General features: G+C 44.6%; 1 protein-coding gene across 7 annotated transcripts in view; it reads left to right on the plus strand.

Moving 5' to 3' along the window:
* The window catches only part of Sptan1 (spectrin alpha, non-erythrocytic 1), a 71,810-nt gene that overhangs the window by 41,596 nt on the left and 16,721 nt on the right, over positions 1 to 13,493 (plus strand). For 4 of the 7 annotated variants that reach the window (XM_041674445.1, XM_041674447.1, XM_041674446.1 and 1 more), the window contains 12 exons: positions 1,188 to 1,235; positions 2,364 to 2,455; positions 2,705 to 2,849; positions 2,935 to 3,116; positions 7,211 to 7,310; positions 7,425 to 7,622; positions 7,698 to 7,844; positions 10,134 to 10,237; positions 10,364 to 10,526; positions 10,855 to 10,869; positions 12,388 to 12,519; positions 12,751 to 12,888. In XM_041674445.1, the coding sequence (XP_041530379.1) occupies positions 1,188 to 1,235; positions 2,364 to 2,455; positions 2,705 to 2,849; positions 2,935 to 3,116; positions 7,211 to 7,310; positions 7,425 to 7,622; positions 7,698 to 7,844; positions 10,134 to 10,237; positions 10,364 to 10,526; positions 10,855 to 10,869; positions 12,388 to 12,519; positions 12,751 to 12,888 (1,464 nt within the window). The remainder of the gene's footprint in view (positions 1 to 1,187; positions 1,236 to 2,363; positions 2,456 to 2,704; positions 2,850 to 2,934; positions 3,117 to 7,210; positions 7,311 to 7,424; positions 7,623 to 7,697; positions 7,845 to 10,133; positions 10,238 to 10,363; positions 10,527 to 10,854; positions 10,870 to 12,387; positions 12,520 to 12,750; positions 12,889 to 13,493) is intronic. The other 3 variants (XM_041674444.1, XM_041674449.1, XM_041674451.1) reach the window with 1 other exon arrangement.

A 13,493-nucleotide genomic window follows, 5' to 3' on the forward strand; every position in this document is an offset into this window, starting at 1 on the left:
TACCTTTGCCTCCCAAGTGTTGAAATTAAAGGCATTCACCACCATGCCTAGCTGAAAAGAACAGAGTTTAGTATTACAGTTGTTTGTGGTGTGTATGTGTGTAGAAGCACACATCACCACGTGCTTAGGAAGGTTAAAAGACATTTGCAGGGGCTGGGTGTCCCTTTTGTGTAAGTTGAAAGGTCATTAAGTTGGCAACAGCTGCCTTTGCTTGCTGAACCATCTCACTGGCACAGATCATTGTGAAATGTTTCTTATTTCTAAGATGGATTGGGAGATGATGGTTCTGCCTTCTGGACCTGTGTAACACCCACATGTCATCTGTGGTTCATGAGAACATTTGATGGCTTCCCACCCCTACATCAAAGCTGAGCCCTGCCTCCTTTTGTCACACTTGAAAGGTTTTGAGGGCTGGAGAGATGGCTCAGGGGTTAAGAGCACTGGCCGCTCTTCCAGAGGTCCTGAGTTCAATTCCCAGCAACCACGTGGTGGCTTACAACCATCTGTACTGAGATCTGGTGTCCTCCTCTGGCGTGCAGGCTTACATCGAGGCAGAATGTTGTATACATAATAAATAAATCTTTAAAAAAAAAAAGAAAAAAAAAAAAAGAAAGGTTTTGAGCCAAGAGGAATTTTGTTTTGTTTTTAAGCCAGGTGTGATAGAACATTTTGATGCTTCTCAGGTGTTTACAAGTGTCTGCATTGTGAAGAAGAAAGCTAATTCACTGGCTAGCTTCTGTTGTCCTTCAGCAATGCTGTCCCCTTTTCTTCAGCACACTGTTAGAAACCACAGCCTAGTAACCACATCAGCCATGGAATGAGTGATTTGGGGGCCTCGCTAATAATGAAACAAACACAGCAGCCAGTGTATGTGGAACTGTTTTCTGGAGGGTTCTTTGGTACGGACAGTAAAGTGCACCATTTATGACTCTTGAGCTGCCCTTCCTTCAGCAGCTATCCTCAAGGCTTTCCTCTCGACGTGGGTGTGCTTCATCCTGCAGCCAACTCCGCTTATGTACTTGGTGTTTTCTTTCACCTTTCTAGTAGTTGGAATTTTTATCAATGCCCCTGCTTCAAATGTTGCCAGTGTAGGGTAACGCGGTTTGAGTTTTGGGACCTGCTCATTGGCCCCAGCAGATCTGTCTGTGAAAAGTCTCTTGACTGGTTTCCCTGTGCTCTTTTCACAGTCTGCTCGCATGATGGTCCACACAGTGGCCACCTTCAACTCCATCAAGGTAAGAAGTGATAACCAGCTACCCTGCTTACCCTTGCTTTTTTCTTCACTATTTTCTCTCTCTTGACTACAATAGAGGACGTGCTGGTACCTGACCCACTTTCATAGGTCTCAGAAACATGCTTAAGCATCCGCATCAAATGTCAAGTCATGAAAATAGCTTGATTGGGATTCTTGTTGTTGTTTTGGTTTTGGTTTTCAAGACAGGGTTTCTCTGTACAGGCTTGCCTGTCCTGGAACTCACTCTGTAGACTAGGTTGGCCTCACAGAGATCTGCTGCCTCTGCCTCCTGAGTGCTGGGATTAAAGGCCACAACCATCCAGTATATTCAGGTTTCTTGACTCAGACTTTAGTACGGGCATTTTGGTTACTGTTCTATTGCTGTGACAAAACACCATGACCAACAGTTTACAAAAGATGGTGTTTAACTAGGCTTTTGGTTTCAGGTTAGAGTCCATGATGGGATGGCAGCAGGAACAACTGAGACTCTCATCTTACTCTACAAACAGGAGGCAGAGAGAATAGACTTGGAATGTCTAATCCTTTGAAACCTCAAAGCCTGCCCCAAATCCTAGTGACACACCTCCCCCAACAAAGCAAGACAGTTGCTTCCCAAACGGTTCAGTCAATGGGGACCAATAATTAAAATGTTAGCCTGTGGCGACCATTCTTATCCAGACCAGCACAGAGCAGTACTGAAAACCTTCACTGGGATTTCCAGTGAAGCAGGAACCTTAAGGACTCAGCTTTTTGCTGTCTGCATTGGCGTTTCTCACATCTGCTCTGGCCCAAGACTTGCTTGGTTGTAATGCTGAGAAGACTCCTAGGAGTTTCACTTGTAGCATAGGTGTCATGTGCCAGTCACCAGTGTTTTGGAAAGAAGCTCAAAGTTAGTTTTTCCCAGTGTTGCAAAGAGTGTTCCTAGATTAGGCATTTGAGGGATTTTCAGGCCATTAGATATGACTGGTTTTGATCTCTGCAAGATTACTATTGGGGTACACTGCTGGTGTATTTGCAAGGAATGTTGAAATGGAAAATTACAGGTGTCCTGTCACTTCCAATTGAATCATTTTCCTAAGGCCTGGTTGTGGGTGTACCAGAACAGGCTGATGTTACTATTCTCCTGCAGGAGCTGAATGAGCGTTGGAGATCCTTGCAACAGCTGGCTGAGGAACGTAGCCAGCTCTTGGGCAGTGCACATGAAGTACAGAGGTTCCACAGGTGAGGGTTGCCTGGGGTAGGAAGAAATGAGGATTTTGCCCCTCATAGGTGGGGTTGCGAAGTGGAATATCAGCGTAAGTAGCTATGTCTTGTTGATGTTTGGGCTCTTTAACACAGTGGATGCTCAGTTAATACTGCTGAGAGTGAATGTGTGTACCAGACACACAAGTGCCAGCCCAAGAGGTTTTCTCTGATTGCCGTGGGACAAAGGCAGTGGTGCTTGACACTCACTGTGTGTCTTGCCTGCAGAGATGCTGATGAAACCAAAGAATGGATTGAAGAGAAGAATCAGGCCCTGAACACAGACAATTATGGCCATGATCTAGCCAGTGTCCAGGCCCTGCAGCGCAAACATGAAGGCTTTGAGAGGGACCTTGCAGCTCTGGGCGACAAGGTGAGAGATGCTTGGGGAAGCTGAGGCCTAAGCTCTGCTGAGCACAGCTGTTTCTCTGGGCGTTCTTACCACTCTTTCCCTGTAGGTGAATTCTCTTGGGGAGACAGCCCAGCGCTTGATCCAGTCCCACCCTGAATCTGCAGAGGATTTGAAGGAAAAGTGCACAGAGTTAAACCAGGCCTGGACCAGCCTAGGGAAGCGTGCAGACCAGCGCAAGGCTAAATTGGGTGACTCCCATGACCTGCAGCGCTTCCTTAGTGATTTCCGGTAAGAACCAAGTATCTTAGTTATGTTTCTGTTTCTGTGATAGAACAGAATGACCAAGCCAACTTATGTTAAAAAGAAAAAAAAAAAAACTGGGGGGTGCTGGAGAGATGGCTCAATGGTTAAGAGCATTGCCTGTTCTTCCAAAGATCCTGAGTTCAATTCCCGGCAACCACATGGTGGCTCACAACCATCTGTAATGAGGTCTGGTGCCCTCTTCTGGCCTGCAAACATACACACAGACAGACTATTGTATACATAATAAATAAATATTTTTTTAAAAAAACCTGTTTATTTGGGGCTCACAATTTCAGAGACTGAAAGAGTCCATGACCATCATGGTGCGGGGAGCATGACAGCAGGTATGGTATTGAAGCAGTAGCTGAGAGCTCACATCCTGAGAAACCTAACTGGGAATGGAGAGGGCTTGGGGAGCCAGCCCCAGGGTTGGTTACATCTCCAGGAAGCCCACACTCCCTAATCCTTCCCAAACAGTTCACCAACCAGAAAATAAGCATTTTGATATATGAGCCATTCTCATGCATATGCTTATTACCAAGTGTCATTCAGAGATTTTTGCTTCATAGGACCTCCTTTTAATAGTAAATTGTAATATAAAAATTACCACTTAATATAAAATATTCAAACTACCAAATACCAAAAGTCATTGGTCTCTGCACTTGGGTCTGTATCACAAAACATTGCCAACGATGTTTTCTTCTTCATATTTGACTTTATGTAGATACAAGTAATCTTTTCCATCAACTGTTTTGATTTAAAATAATGTCAAGAGAAGTTGCAAGAGTGACTAAATCAACTGTGGTATTGTTGCCTGTAGTTTCTAGTTAATTTTGTGACCCTCATTAATTACAGGTTCTTTAGTTCTGAGCAACAATAGATTATCGGTCCCAGCATTCTCCTTTATCACACCTATCATGAATTCATTAATACCTAAGCCCACTGGGCTGTGGTGGTGCACGCCTTTAATCCCAAGGAAGCAGAGGCAGGTGAATCTCAAGAGTTTGAGGCCAGCCTGGTCTACAGAGCTACTTCCAGGACAGCCAGGACTGTTAGACAGTGAAAGCCTGTCTTGAAAAGCTATACACACACACACACACACATTTTCTTGATTGTCTCCAATATAAATTTCATAACTAGGGGGCTGGAGAGATGGCTCAATAGTTAAGAGCACTAGCTGCTCTTGCAGAGGTCCTGAGTTCAATGTCCAGCAACCACATGATGACTCACAACCATCTGTTATAAGATCTGGTGCCCTCGGGGGCTGGAGAGATGGCTCAGAGGTTAAGAGCACTGACTGCTCTTCCAGAGGTCCTGAGTTCAATTCCCAGCAACCCACATGGTGGTTCACAGCCATCTATAATGAGATCTGGCGCCCTCTTCTGGCCTGCAGGCATACATGGAGGCTGAACACTGTGTACATAATAAATAAATAAATCTTTAAAAAAAAAAAAAAGATCTGGTGCCCTCTTCTGGCCTGCAAGGACACATCCAGGCAGAACACAGTATACATAATAAATATTTTTTAATAAATATATTTCATAGCTAGGGTCCCTCAATCTTGGAGCAGGATCTTCACCCTGTCATTTTTTAGGAGTATAAGCTAGGTGTCTTAGCAGATTTCCCATAATTATGCCTTTGTCTTTTCATGTCTGTTTGATACTTCACTGAGTTTGTGATGGTTTGTGGTGCCTGGCATTTGATGGTCTCAGATACTCCCTCTTCTAGGATGGGAGCTCCAGATGGTACCACTCTACTTTCCAAACGTGGGTCTTCTAGAAAAGCAGGAAGTACACTTAACCATTGAGACATCTCTCCAGTCCACAGCTGTTTCTTCTGAAGAATTGTGGATTTTGTTTGTTTATTTGTTTGTTTTTGGCTTTTTATAAAATACTTTCATTTTGATGGCATGTGGGCACCAGCGATATATGCTCATGAATGCAGGTACCTGAGGAGGTCAGAAGAGGAAGTGGAACTCTCTGAAGCTGAAATTGTGGGTGATTGTGAGCTACCTAGTATGAATACTAGAAAAGAAATTTAGATCTGTTACAAGAGTATTATTCAGGGGTAGGGATGGCTCAGCAGTTAAGAGCACCTTAGACCCAGGTTCAGTTCCCATCACCCCCTTGGTGCCTCACAAACATCTGTAATTCCGGATGCAAAGGATCCCACAATCTCTTCTGGCTTGTGCCTGCCTGGTACATAGACATACCAGGCAAAACGATTCACACACTTAAAATTATAATAAGTAAATCTTTATTTAAAAAAAAGAAATAAAAGATAAGAGCAATAAGCACTCCTTTTTTTCCCACATAATGTATGGGCATTTTACTTGTGTGTATGTCTATGCTACTTATGTGCCTGGTGTCTGAGGGCTCAGAAGAGGATGCCAAATCCCCTGGAATTGGAGTTAGAGACAGTTGTGAGCCACCATGAGGGTGCTGAGGTGCTGAGAACTGAACCTGTTTGTCCTCTCTGCCACTAAGTATCCCAGTGTGATTCTTTGTTTTTAGATTTTTTTTTTTTTTTCTGAGACAGGGTTTCTCTGTAGTTTTGGAGCCTGTCCTGGAACTCACTCTGTAGACCAGGCTGGCCTCGAACTCACAGAGATCCGCCTACCTCTGCCCCTAGAGTGCTGGGATTAAAGGCGTGTGCCACCACCGCCTGGACCACAATCTTTTATTACACTGTTACTGCAGTTGTGTGTGTATGTGCATGCTTGTGTCCCACAGCTAGTGTGAATGCTAGAGGACAGCTTGGAGAAGCCGTTCTCGCCATCGTGTATGTTCAGAAGGTTACTGCCCCCACTCTCAGACCCCTTCTCTTTATCATTTATGTATTAAGTTTTTCTAGTCCTGGTCTTGGAACTTGCTCTGTAGATTAGGTCAGCCTAGAACTCAGAGACCACCTACCGCTGCCTCTGAGTGCTGGGATAAAAGATATGTAGTACCATGCCCAGCTCTCCTTCTTTAATAAAGAAAAAAAAAATTTTTTTTTACTTTTTAACATTATTATACAAATTACATCATTTCCACCTTCCTATTTTTATGTCGTTGGTGGAACTCGCTTTGTCAACCAGGCTGCCCTCAAACTCAGAGATTTGCCTACGTCTGCGTCCTGAGTGCTGGGATTAAAGGCAGGTGCCACCATTGTGCTGCCTGTGGTTCTTTATTTAGTGGTTTGTTTTTTTTTGTTTTTTTTTTTTTTGGTTTTTTGAGACAGGGTTTTTCTGTGGTTTTGAAGCCTGTCCTGGAACTAGCTCTTGTAGACCAGACTGGTCTCGAACTCACAGAGATCCGCCTGCCTCTGCCTCCCGAGTGCTGGGATTAAAGGCATGCGCCATCACTGCCCTGCCTTTATTTAGTGTTGAAGCCCTGAAAGCTTTTCCCTTTCCACATTAGCATGTCTGTTGGTATTGACTTTCTTCAGGGTATGTAGGTGGTCACTTTGCTGAGATTTTATTGGTGTAACTTCTCACACATACACACACACACACACACACACTCAACAATCCCTGAGCCTGAGGTGCAGGAGTTGTGTTGTAGATGTATCGGTTGGGACTGGGCTTCAAGACTCTGCATTTTGATAGGTTGTGGTTTTCTGTAATGATCTCTATCTATTACAAAGAGAAGTTTGCTCGGTGATGGAAGAGAACTACACATACCCACCTAGATCCAGAAGAAGAATCCCCTTCCCTTTTTTTGGTAACACAAATAAGAGGCTATAAGACTCAACCCTGTTTGATATATGACTAGGTTTAACCTAAAATAACCTCCTGAGGGCTGGAGAGATGGCTCAGTGGTTAAGTGCACTGGCTGCTCTTCCAGAGGGCCCAGGTGCAATTCCCAGCACCAGCGTGGCAGCTCACAACTGTCTGTGACTCTAGTACCAGGGGACCTGACACCCAAACCAAAAAAACAAATGCACATAAAATAGAAAAAAGTAAAGTAGCTTTGACAGTTTAAAGTAATAATTATAAAAATAACCCCCTGAGGCAGAAGTGATGCAGCCATTTCCTGGGCAGGCTTGTTTGTTGCTGGGTAGTGTAACGGGTGTTCCTCTGTTCATCTGGTTTCTAGTGACCTCATGTCTTGGATCAATGGAATACGAGGGTTGGTATCTTCAGATGAGCTAGCCAAGGATGTCACTGGAGCTGAGGCTTTGCTGGAACGACACCAGGTAGGTCGTTGGGGGCCTTAGGGGCCTTACCCCTCCCCGTCTTGGGAACCAGTGGTTGATAACTAGTGTGGACATCTTCTGCATGTCACCTAATCACTTCTCTCCTCTTGGCAGGAACACCGGACAGAAATTGATGCCAGGGCTGGCACTTTCCAGGCATTTGAGCAGTTTGGGCAGCAGCTGTTAGCTCATGGGCACTATGCCAGCCCAGAGATCAAGGAGAAACTTGATATTCTTGACCAGGAGCGCACAGATCTGGAGAAGGCCTGGGTTCAGCGCAGAATGATGCTGGACCACTGCTTGGAGCTGCAGGTGTGTTTGAGTTTTCATCAGTTACTTCTTGCCAGAGGCCCTATCTGTCTTCACACCTACCTGTCCACTCTTTAGCTATTCCATCGGGACTGTGAGCAAGCAGAGAACTGGATGGCTGCCCGGGAGGCCTTCCTAAACACAGAAGACAAAGGAGACTCGCTGGACAGTGTGGAGGCTCTGATCAAAAAACATGAAGACTTTGATAAAGCTATCAATGTCCAGGTGGGTCCTGGACCATGAGGTCCTTGACTAGGTTTGCCTGAGTCACATCGTAATTTGATGGCAGTTCTATCTTAATGACTAGGTTAAAAAGGAAGTTACAGACTAAGTTGTATTAGTTAGAGCTATTATTATTGACCTTCATAATATTCTTGTTATTCAGGAGTCAGATGAAGATGGAGCTCTAAAGTTCAAGAGCTCCCAGCCTGGGCTACATAGAACATTCCAGGTTAGCCAGGACTATATAGTGAGACACTGTTTCCAAAATAAAGCAAAAAGTGCTATTCAGGTGGCCGGGATAGCTGTGTGTTAGAGTACTGCCTAGTGTGCTATAGGGTTCAGTCCCCAGTACTGCAAAGAAATATACATTCTGTTGGTCTAGATGCAGAGCTACGTGGTTAAGAGCACTTAGGTAGTGCTCTTAGAGAGCACTTGATTTCGGCTCCCAGCACTTTCTTAGGTGTTTCCCAAGTGTGTGTGACTCCATCTCCAGGGATCTAATGCCTCTCTCTGAGGACACCCACACTCAGTGTTTACATGAACCTACTCACATTTCCGTAATTAATAACAAAAGTACAGTCCAGGACATATCCAACAAGTACTTCTTTAGTTGAGAAAATAAGAATTTAAACTGGGCCAGATATGAAAACATACCTTTATTACTACCAGCACTGGAAGTAGAAGCAAATAGATGTCTAAGCCGGGCGGTGGTGGCGCACGCCTTTAATCCCAGCACTGGGAGGCAGAGGCAGGTGGATCTCTGTGAGTTGGAGGCCAGCCTCGTCTACAGAGTGAGTTCCAGAACTGACTCCATAGCTACTAAGAAACTCTGTCTTGAAAAACCAAAAAAACTGAAGGGGGGAAAAACTTACCTCCAAAATAGAGGAAAGATTGTGGGGGCTCAGTGACTGTGGGGGCACTGACTGTGCTTCAGAGGACCTGGGTTCAGTTCCCAACACCCACACTGCAGCTCACAATGTGTCTATAATTCCAGTTCCAGGAGATCCAACATAACACCCTCACATAGACATGTAAGCAGGCAAAACACTGACTTATTTATCTTAAATAAAAAATAAAAATAAACAAATGATCAAAATTAAAAAGAAAGGAAGGGTTGCTACCCAGGGCTAGAGTACTGCTTAATGTGCAACAGGCCCTTGGGGCTCAGCACATAGCACCAAGACGACGTTTAAAACCTCAGGTAACTCAAATGAAGCCCATCAGACATAGTGCATGAGGACCTGGGTTTGATCCCTAGAATCCAAAAGCCTTGAATGGTGTGTTTATAATCACAGTGCGGGGCTTTCTGGCAGCTGGCCAGTCGGCCTGATCTGTGAGAGACTCTGTCAGAAGACACAGTGGAGGTTCCTGAGCAGTGGCTCCCAAGCCTGATGTCTGGTGTTTATAAATATTCATATACATACACACTTACTGCACATACATATACATACAGAAAAAAGTGCTCAAAAGAGTTCTGTATTATTGTATGATGACAGAGCTGTAATTCCCTAGAAGAATGCTTCCTGACATATATGAAACTTCGGTTCAGACCATAGCACTGCAAAAAACAATGATGGTATTGGAAAAAATTAATTTTTCTAAATTTATGAGTATTTATATGCTTGTCTCTTAAGTGTAGCATTATGTGCAGTGCCCTTAGAAGCCAGAAGGTGTCAGATCCTCTGCAAGTAGAGTATAGCAAGCTAATTGTTAATAGGCACATGGTTCCTGGGAAAACTCAAGTCATGTGCAAGAGCCTTCTCTCCAGCCCCCAGATTTGTTCTGTTTTGTATTTTGAGATAGGGTCTTTCTGTTTAGTCCTGGCTACCCTGGAAATGGGTATGTGTGGCACAGGCTGAACTCCCAGATACCAGCCTGCTCTGCTGAGATTAAAGGTGTATGCTACCATACCCAGCCACCCCCCCAAAATTATCTTTTTAAGGGTGAAAATTTATGTTTGATAAGGTAACACATTAAAACAAATAATAAAACAGATACACTACTGTGACTTAAACCATTTTGTTGCAAACAGAACAGTGGTCATTTTATGAACCTCGTTTGTTGCTGTGGCATCTGCTGGTGTCCCAGCACCTACACAGCTCAGTATGACCTGAAGTCCTCTTGAACTAAACCCTACTCTAGTAATGATGATAATCAAGCTGGCTTCTAAAGTATCGGTGTGTTCCGATCCTGCCACCAGTTAGTTCCAAAGTGTAACCATCTCCTCTGAAAGTTAGCAGGCTGACAGGCTTTATCCAGCCCACCCCGACCTCTTTACCCATTTGTCCTCAGGAGGAAAAGATAGCTGCCCTGCAGGCCTTTGCTGATCAGCTCATTGCTGTTGACCACTATGCCAAAGGAGACATTGCAAACCGTCGCAATGAGGTCCTTGACAGGTAGGTGTCCTATGGTGATAAATAAACTCTACCAGTTGAGATGAAAGCCCACATGTGAGAAGCCACGCCTACTCAAGCTTCTTCTTTTCTGGTAAAGAACACTCAACATTTGATCTTCATTCATAGGTGGCGCCGCCTAAAAGCCCAGATGATTGAGAAAAGGTCAAAACTTGGAGAATCTCAAACACTTCAGCAGTTCAGCCGGGATGTGGATGAAATTGAGGCCTGGATCAGTGAGAAGTTACAGACAGCGAGTGATGAGTCCTATAAGGACCCCACCAATATCCAGGTGAGTGGACTCAGTGGTGCTGGCTCTGAAGTGCCTGTGTTACAGAAATGAGACTTAAAGGAGTTTGCCTACAAAACTATTCGCACCACTGTGAAGCTTACTTAGAAAGAGTCCCTGGACCAGTGGGTAAATGCTGCCGAGTTGGTGGAGCCATTTGAAAGCTGCTTCCTTGCTAGTCTCTGTAGAAATTTGTCTACTAAGAGTCCTACTCCTGTGCTGTTCCCAAGTGCTGAATTTCCTGGGGAAGTATGATGGCAGTTGAGTCTTTAAATAGCTGAGACATGTTCAAATCAGTGTACTGAACTCTTCTTTCAATCTGTTTTTGTAGCTTTCCAAGCTGCTGGTAAGTTCTTTATGCTTTTAAGAGTTGTAGATTTGTGAGCTCTGGGGTCTGTGTTCTACGCTGGAATACTGTGACTGTGATCACGTAATGTCCACTGGTGTCTGTTCATCCATCACCATTCTAATCCCCAGTCACCCTCCATCCAAGTGTCCCTGTGAGATGTGGCTTTATCTGTTGTAATTAGCCAGCAGTCCTTACCTCTTCTTCCCCATTCCATCATCCATGCAAGTTCTGTACAGTGTTTGGTTTGGGGGCAGTAGTTTGACCACTTTTTTTCAAGGGGTGCTTTTGAAAACAAAATATCAGCTTCTATATGTTAAAGACTGTGAGTTTGTTTTCCTGGGCTTAAGGTGTCGAGTGGCCTGGGCAGGGCAGGGCAGGCTAGCTTGGGATGAATCCAATACCACCTAGGCTGGTATCAAGAGGTGCTGGCCTAGAGAACTGGAATAGCAATACGTGCTTTTAAATCTAAGTAGACATTGCTGAGGAGGTCACAAAAAGATTATCTGTCATCACATGGCTCCAAGTCCCAGAACTAGGAAGAGGAAATAAACCTGTAGGAGAGTAATAGGTTTGTATCAGCAGTGATGAGAGCAAATCACAAAGTGACTCTGTTGTCAAGATCTATGCGTGAGACCTGTTGGTCTTGGTGCTGCCTTAGCAGCCAGGGTCCCCTCCCTGCAATGGTTACTGCCCCTGAAATGAAACATTGAATGCAGAATTCTTAGCCAAATAAACTATTTTGTTGGCTTTTTTTTGTGGGTTTTTTTTCTTGTTGGTCTTTATGTTTGTCTGTTCTCTCCTAATTTTCTTTCTCAGTAACATTCTCCCCTGAGACTATTTCTCGCCCTGTATTTTTCCCAGAACTGTGTTATAGCTACTGTTATCCTCAAAATCATAGATCGTAAGTGTTTTAGCATCTTTAGTTTCTTAACAAAGTCTTAGAAACCATACCAGGCCCCCAACTCTCTTATTCCTTAAAAAAATAAAATTCAGCCTGCCTTTAGACTGGGTTTTTTAACAGCCTCATGTTTTGATTAATGACAGATAGCAAATATAAGCCTACAAATCTTCATCAACAGAACCACTGCAGCCACTAGATGTTCCTGCTGTGGGGGTGGGGGATAGCCCATCCACGTTACCAGTTAGAACTTCTGTCCAGGAAGCATAAAAACATGGGTTGACAATGGACATGTGGTTAGATTCAGAACTAAAATTTACCTCAGTCTCCTACAGATTTTGAGGCTTTGCTCCCAGCCTGCTGGTGAGCTGTTCAGAACTGGCATTAACCCCACTGCCCTTGAACTAGTGTTGTCTCCTTTCTGGCCTAAACCTACCTCTGCTGAGCTCCCATAGACCCCAAACCATAGCACCACACAACCTGTGGTGGCTTTCTGTCAACGCTAATGCTTGCCTTGTTCCTTACCTTCCTAGTACTCACTCCTTCCTAAGCATCTCTTTTGCCTTAATGACAAGGCTGGCAAGAACTGCCTCTGACTGGTGGTTTGGTATTTTCAGAGCAAGCACCAGAAGCACCAAGCCTTTGAGGCAGAACTGCACGCCAATGCTGACCGAATCCGTGGCGTCATCGACATGGGAAACTCACTCATCGAGCGTGGAGCTTGTGCTGGCAGTGAAGACGCTGTTAAGGTATGATCCAAGGACCCATACTGTCTCCAGAAAGAATGGCAGCATGCTACTATCCACTCGACTAGAGCTGAAATACAGTGTAAGACCTACAGTCTGTAGAATCTGAGAACTCAGTTCCTGTGATTGTTTCCACTTCCTCTTTGATGGTCTCTAATTTGAGTCTTAGGAGTGGGTCTTTCAGAGATTGTCCCATCCCAAGTGACCGTCCCCCCTGCCCCGTCTCTTCCCAAGGCCCGCCTGGCTGCCCTTGCAGACCAGTGGCAGTTCCTGGTGCAGAAATCAGCTGAGAAGAGCCAGAAGCTAAAAGAGGCCAATAAGCAGCAGAACTTCAACACTGGAATCAAGGACTTTGACTTCTGGCTCTCTGAGGTAATGTGAGATGGTTCTTGTGCCCACATTTGGGTAATGAATGGGTCCGTCAGCCAGCCCCAGATTGTAAAGGGGAACCTCTTGAGAGCACCTTGAGCAGAAGTCCTCGTTGTGTGAGATAGGCTCAGATTGCTATCACAGAGTGAATAGAGGCATAGACCAGAAAAGAGATTTCAGAAGACCCTGGCTGTCAGACCTCTCCCCAAGGGAATGTGTAGAGGAGGAGATGGGTGCCTTATAGTGGTTTCCACAAGTCTTCACCAAAAGGAAACCCAGACAGCAGAGGCTCTAAAGAGGGTGATTTTAGAAACCACCACTGCGAACATTTCAGAGTCCTTTACCGGTCTGTTGTATGTGCGTGAATCGTTGCAGAGGTTTATTTTATCTGAGTTCATAGTGTCATTTTTCCTTAGTATCTATGGCAGAGTATTATCCCATATCACTAAATTCTCCCTAAACATTTGCATATGGGAGAGCCCAAAGATTCTTACTGTGATTGAAGAATTTCCTTTGAGAATGGGCTCCAAAAAGCCAGTTCATGCACTGATAAATACTAGTTTCATGGCCAGTGGCCCCACAAACTACCCAAGCCACACATTGGGGGG

This window comes from Microtus oregoni, unplaced genomic scaffold (genome assembly GCF_018167655.1).
Source record: "Microtus oregoni isolate MIOR12 unplaced genomic scaffold, Mior012 000025F_ref0000491, whole genome shotgun sequence".
Taxonomy (NCBI): Eukaryota; Metazoa; Chordata; class Mammalia; order Rodentia; family Cricetidae; genus Microtus; species Microtus oregoni.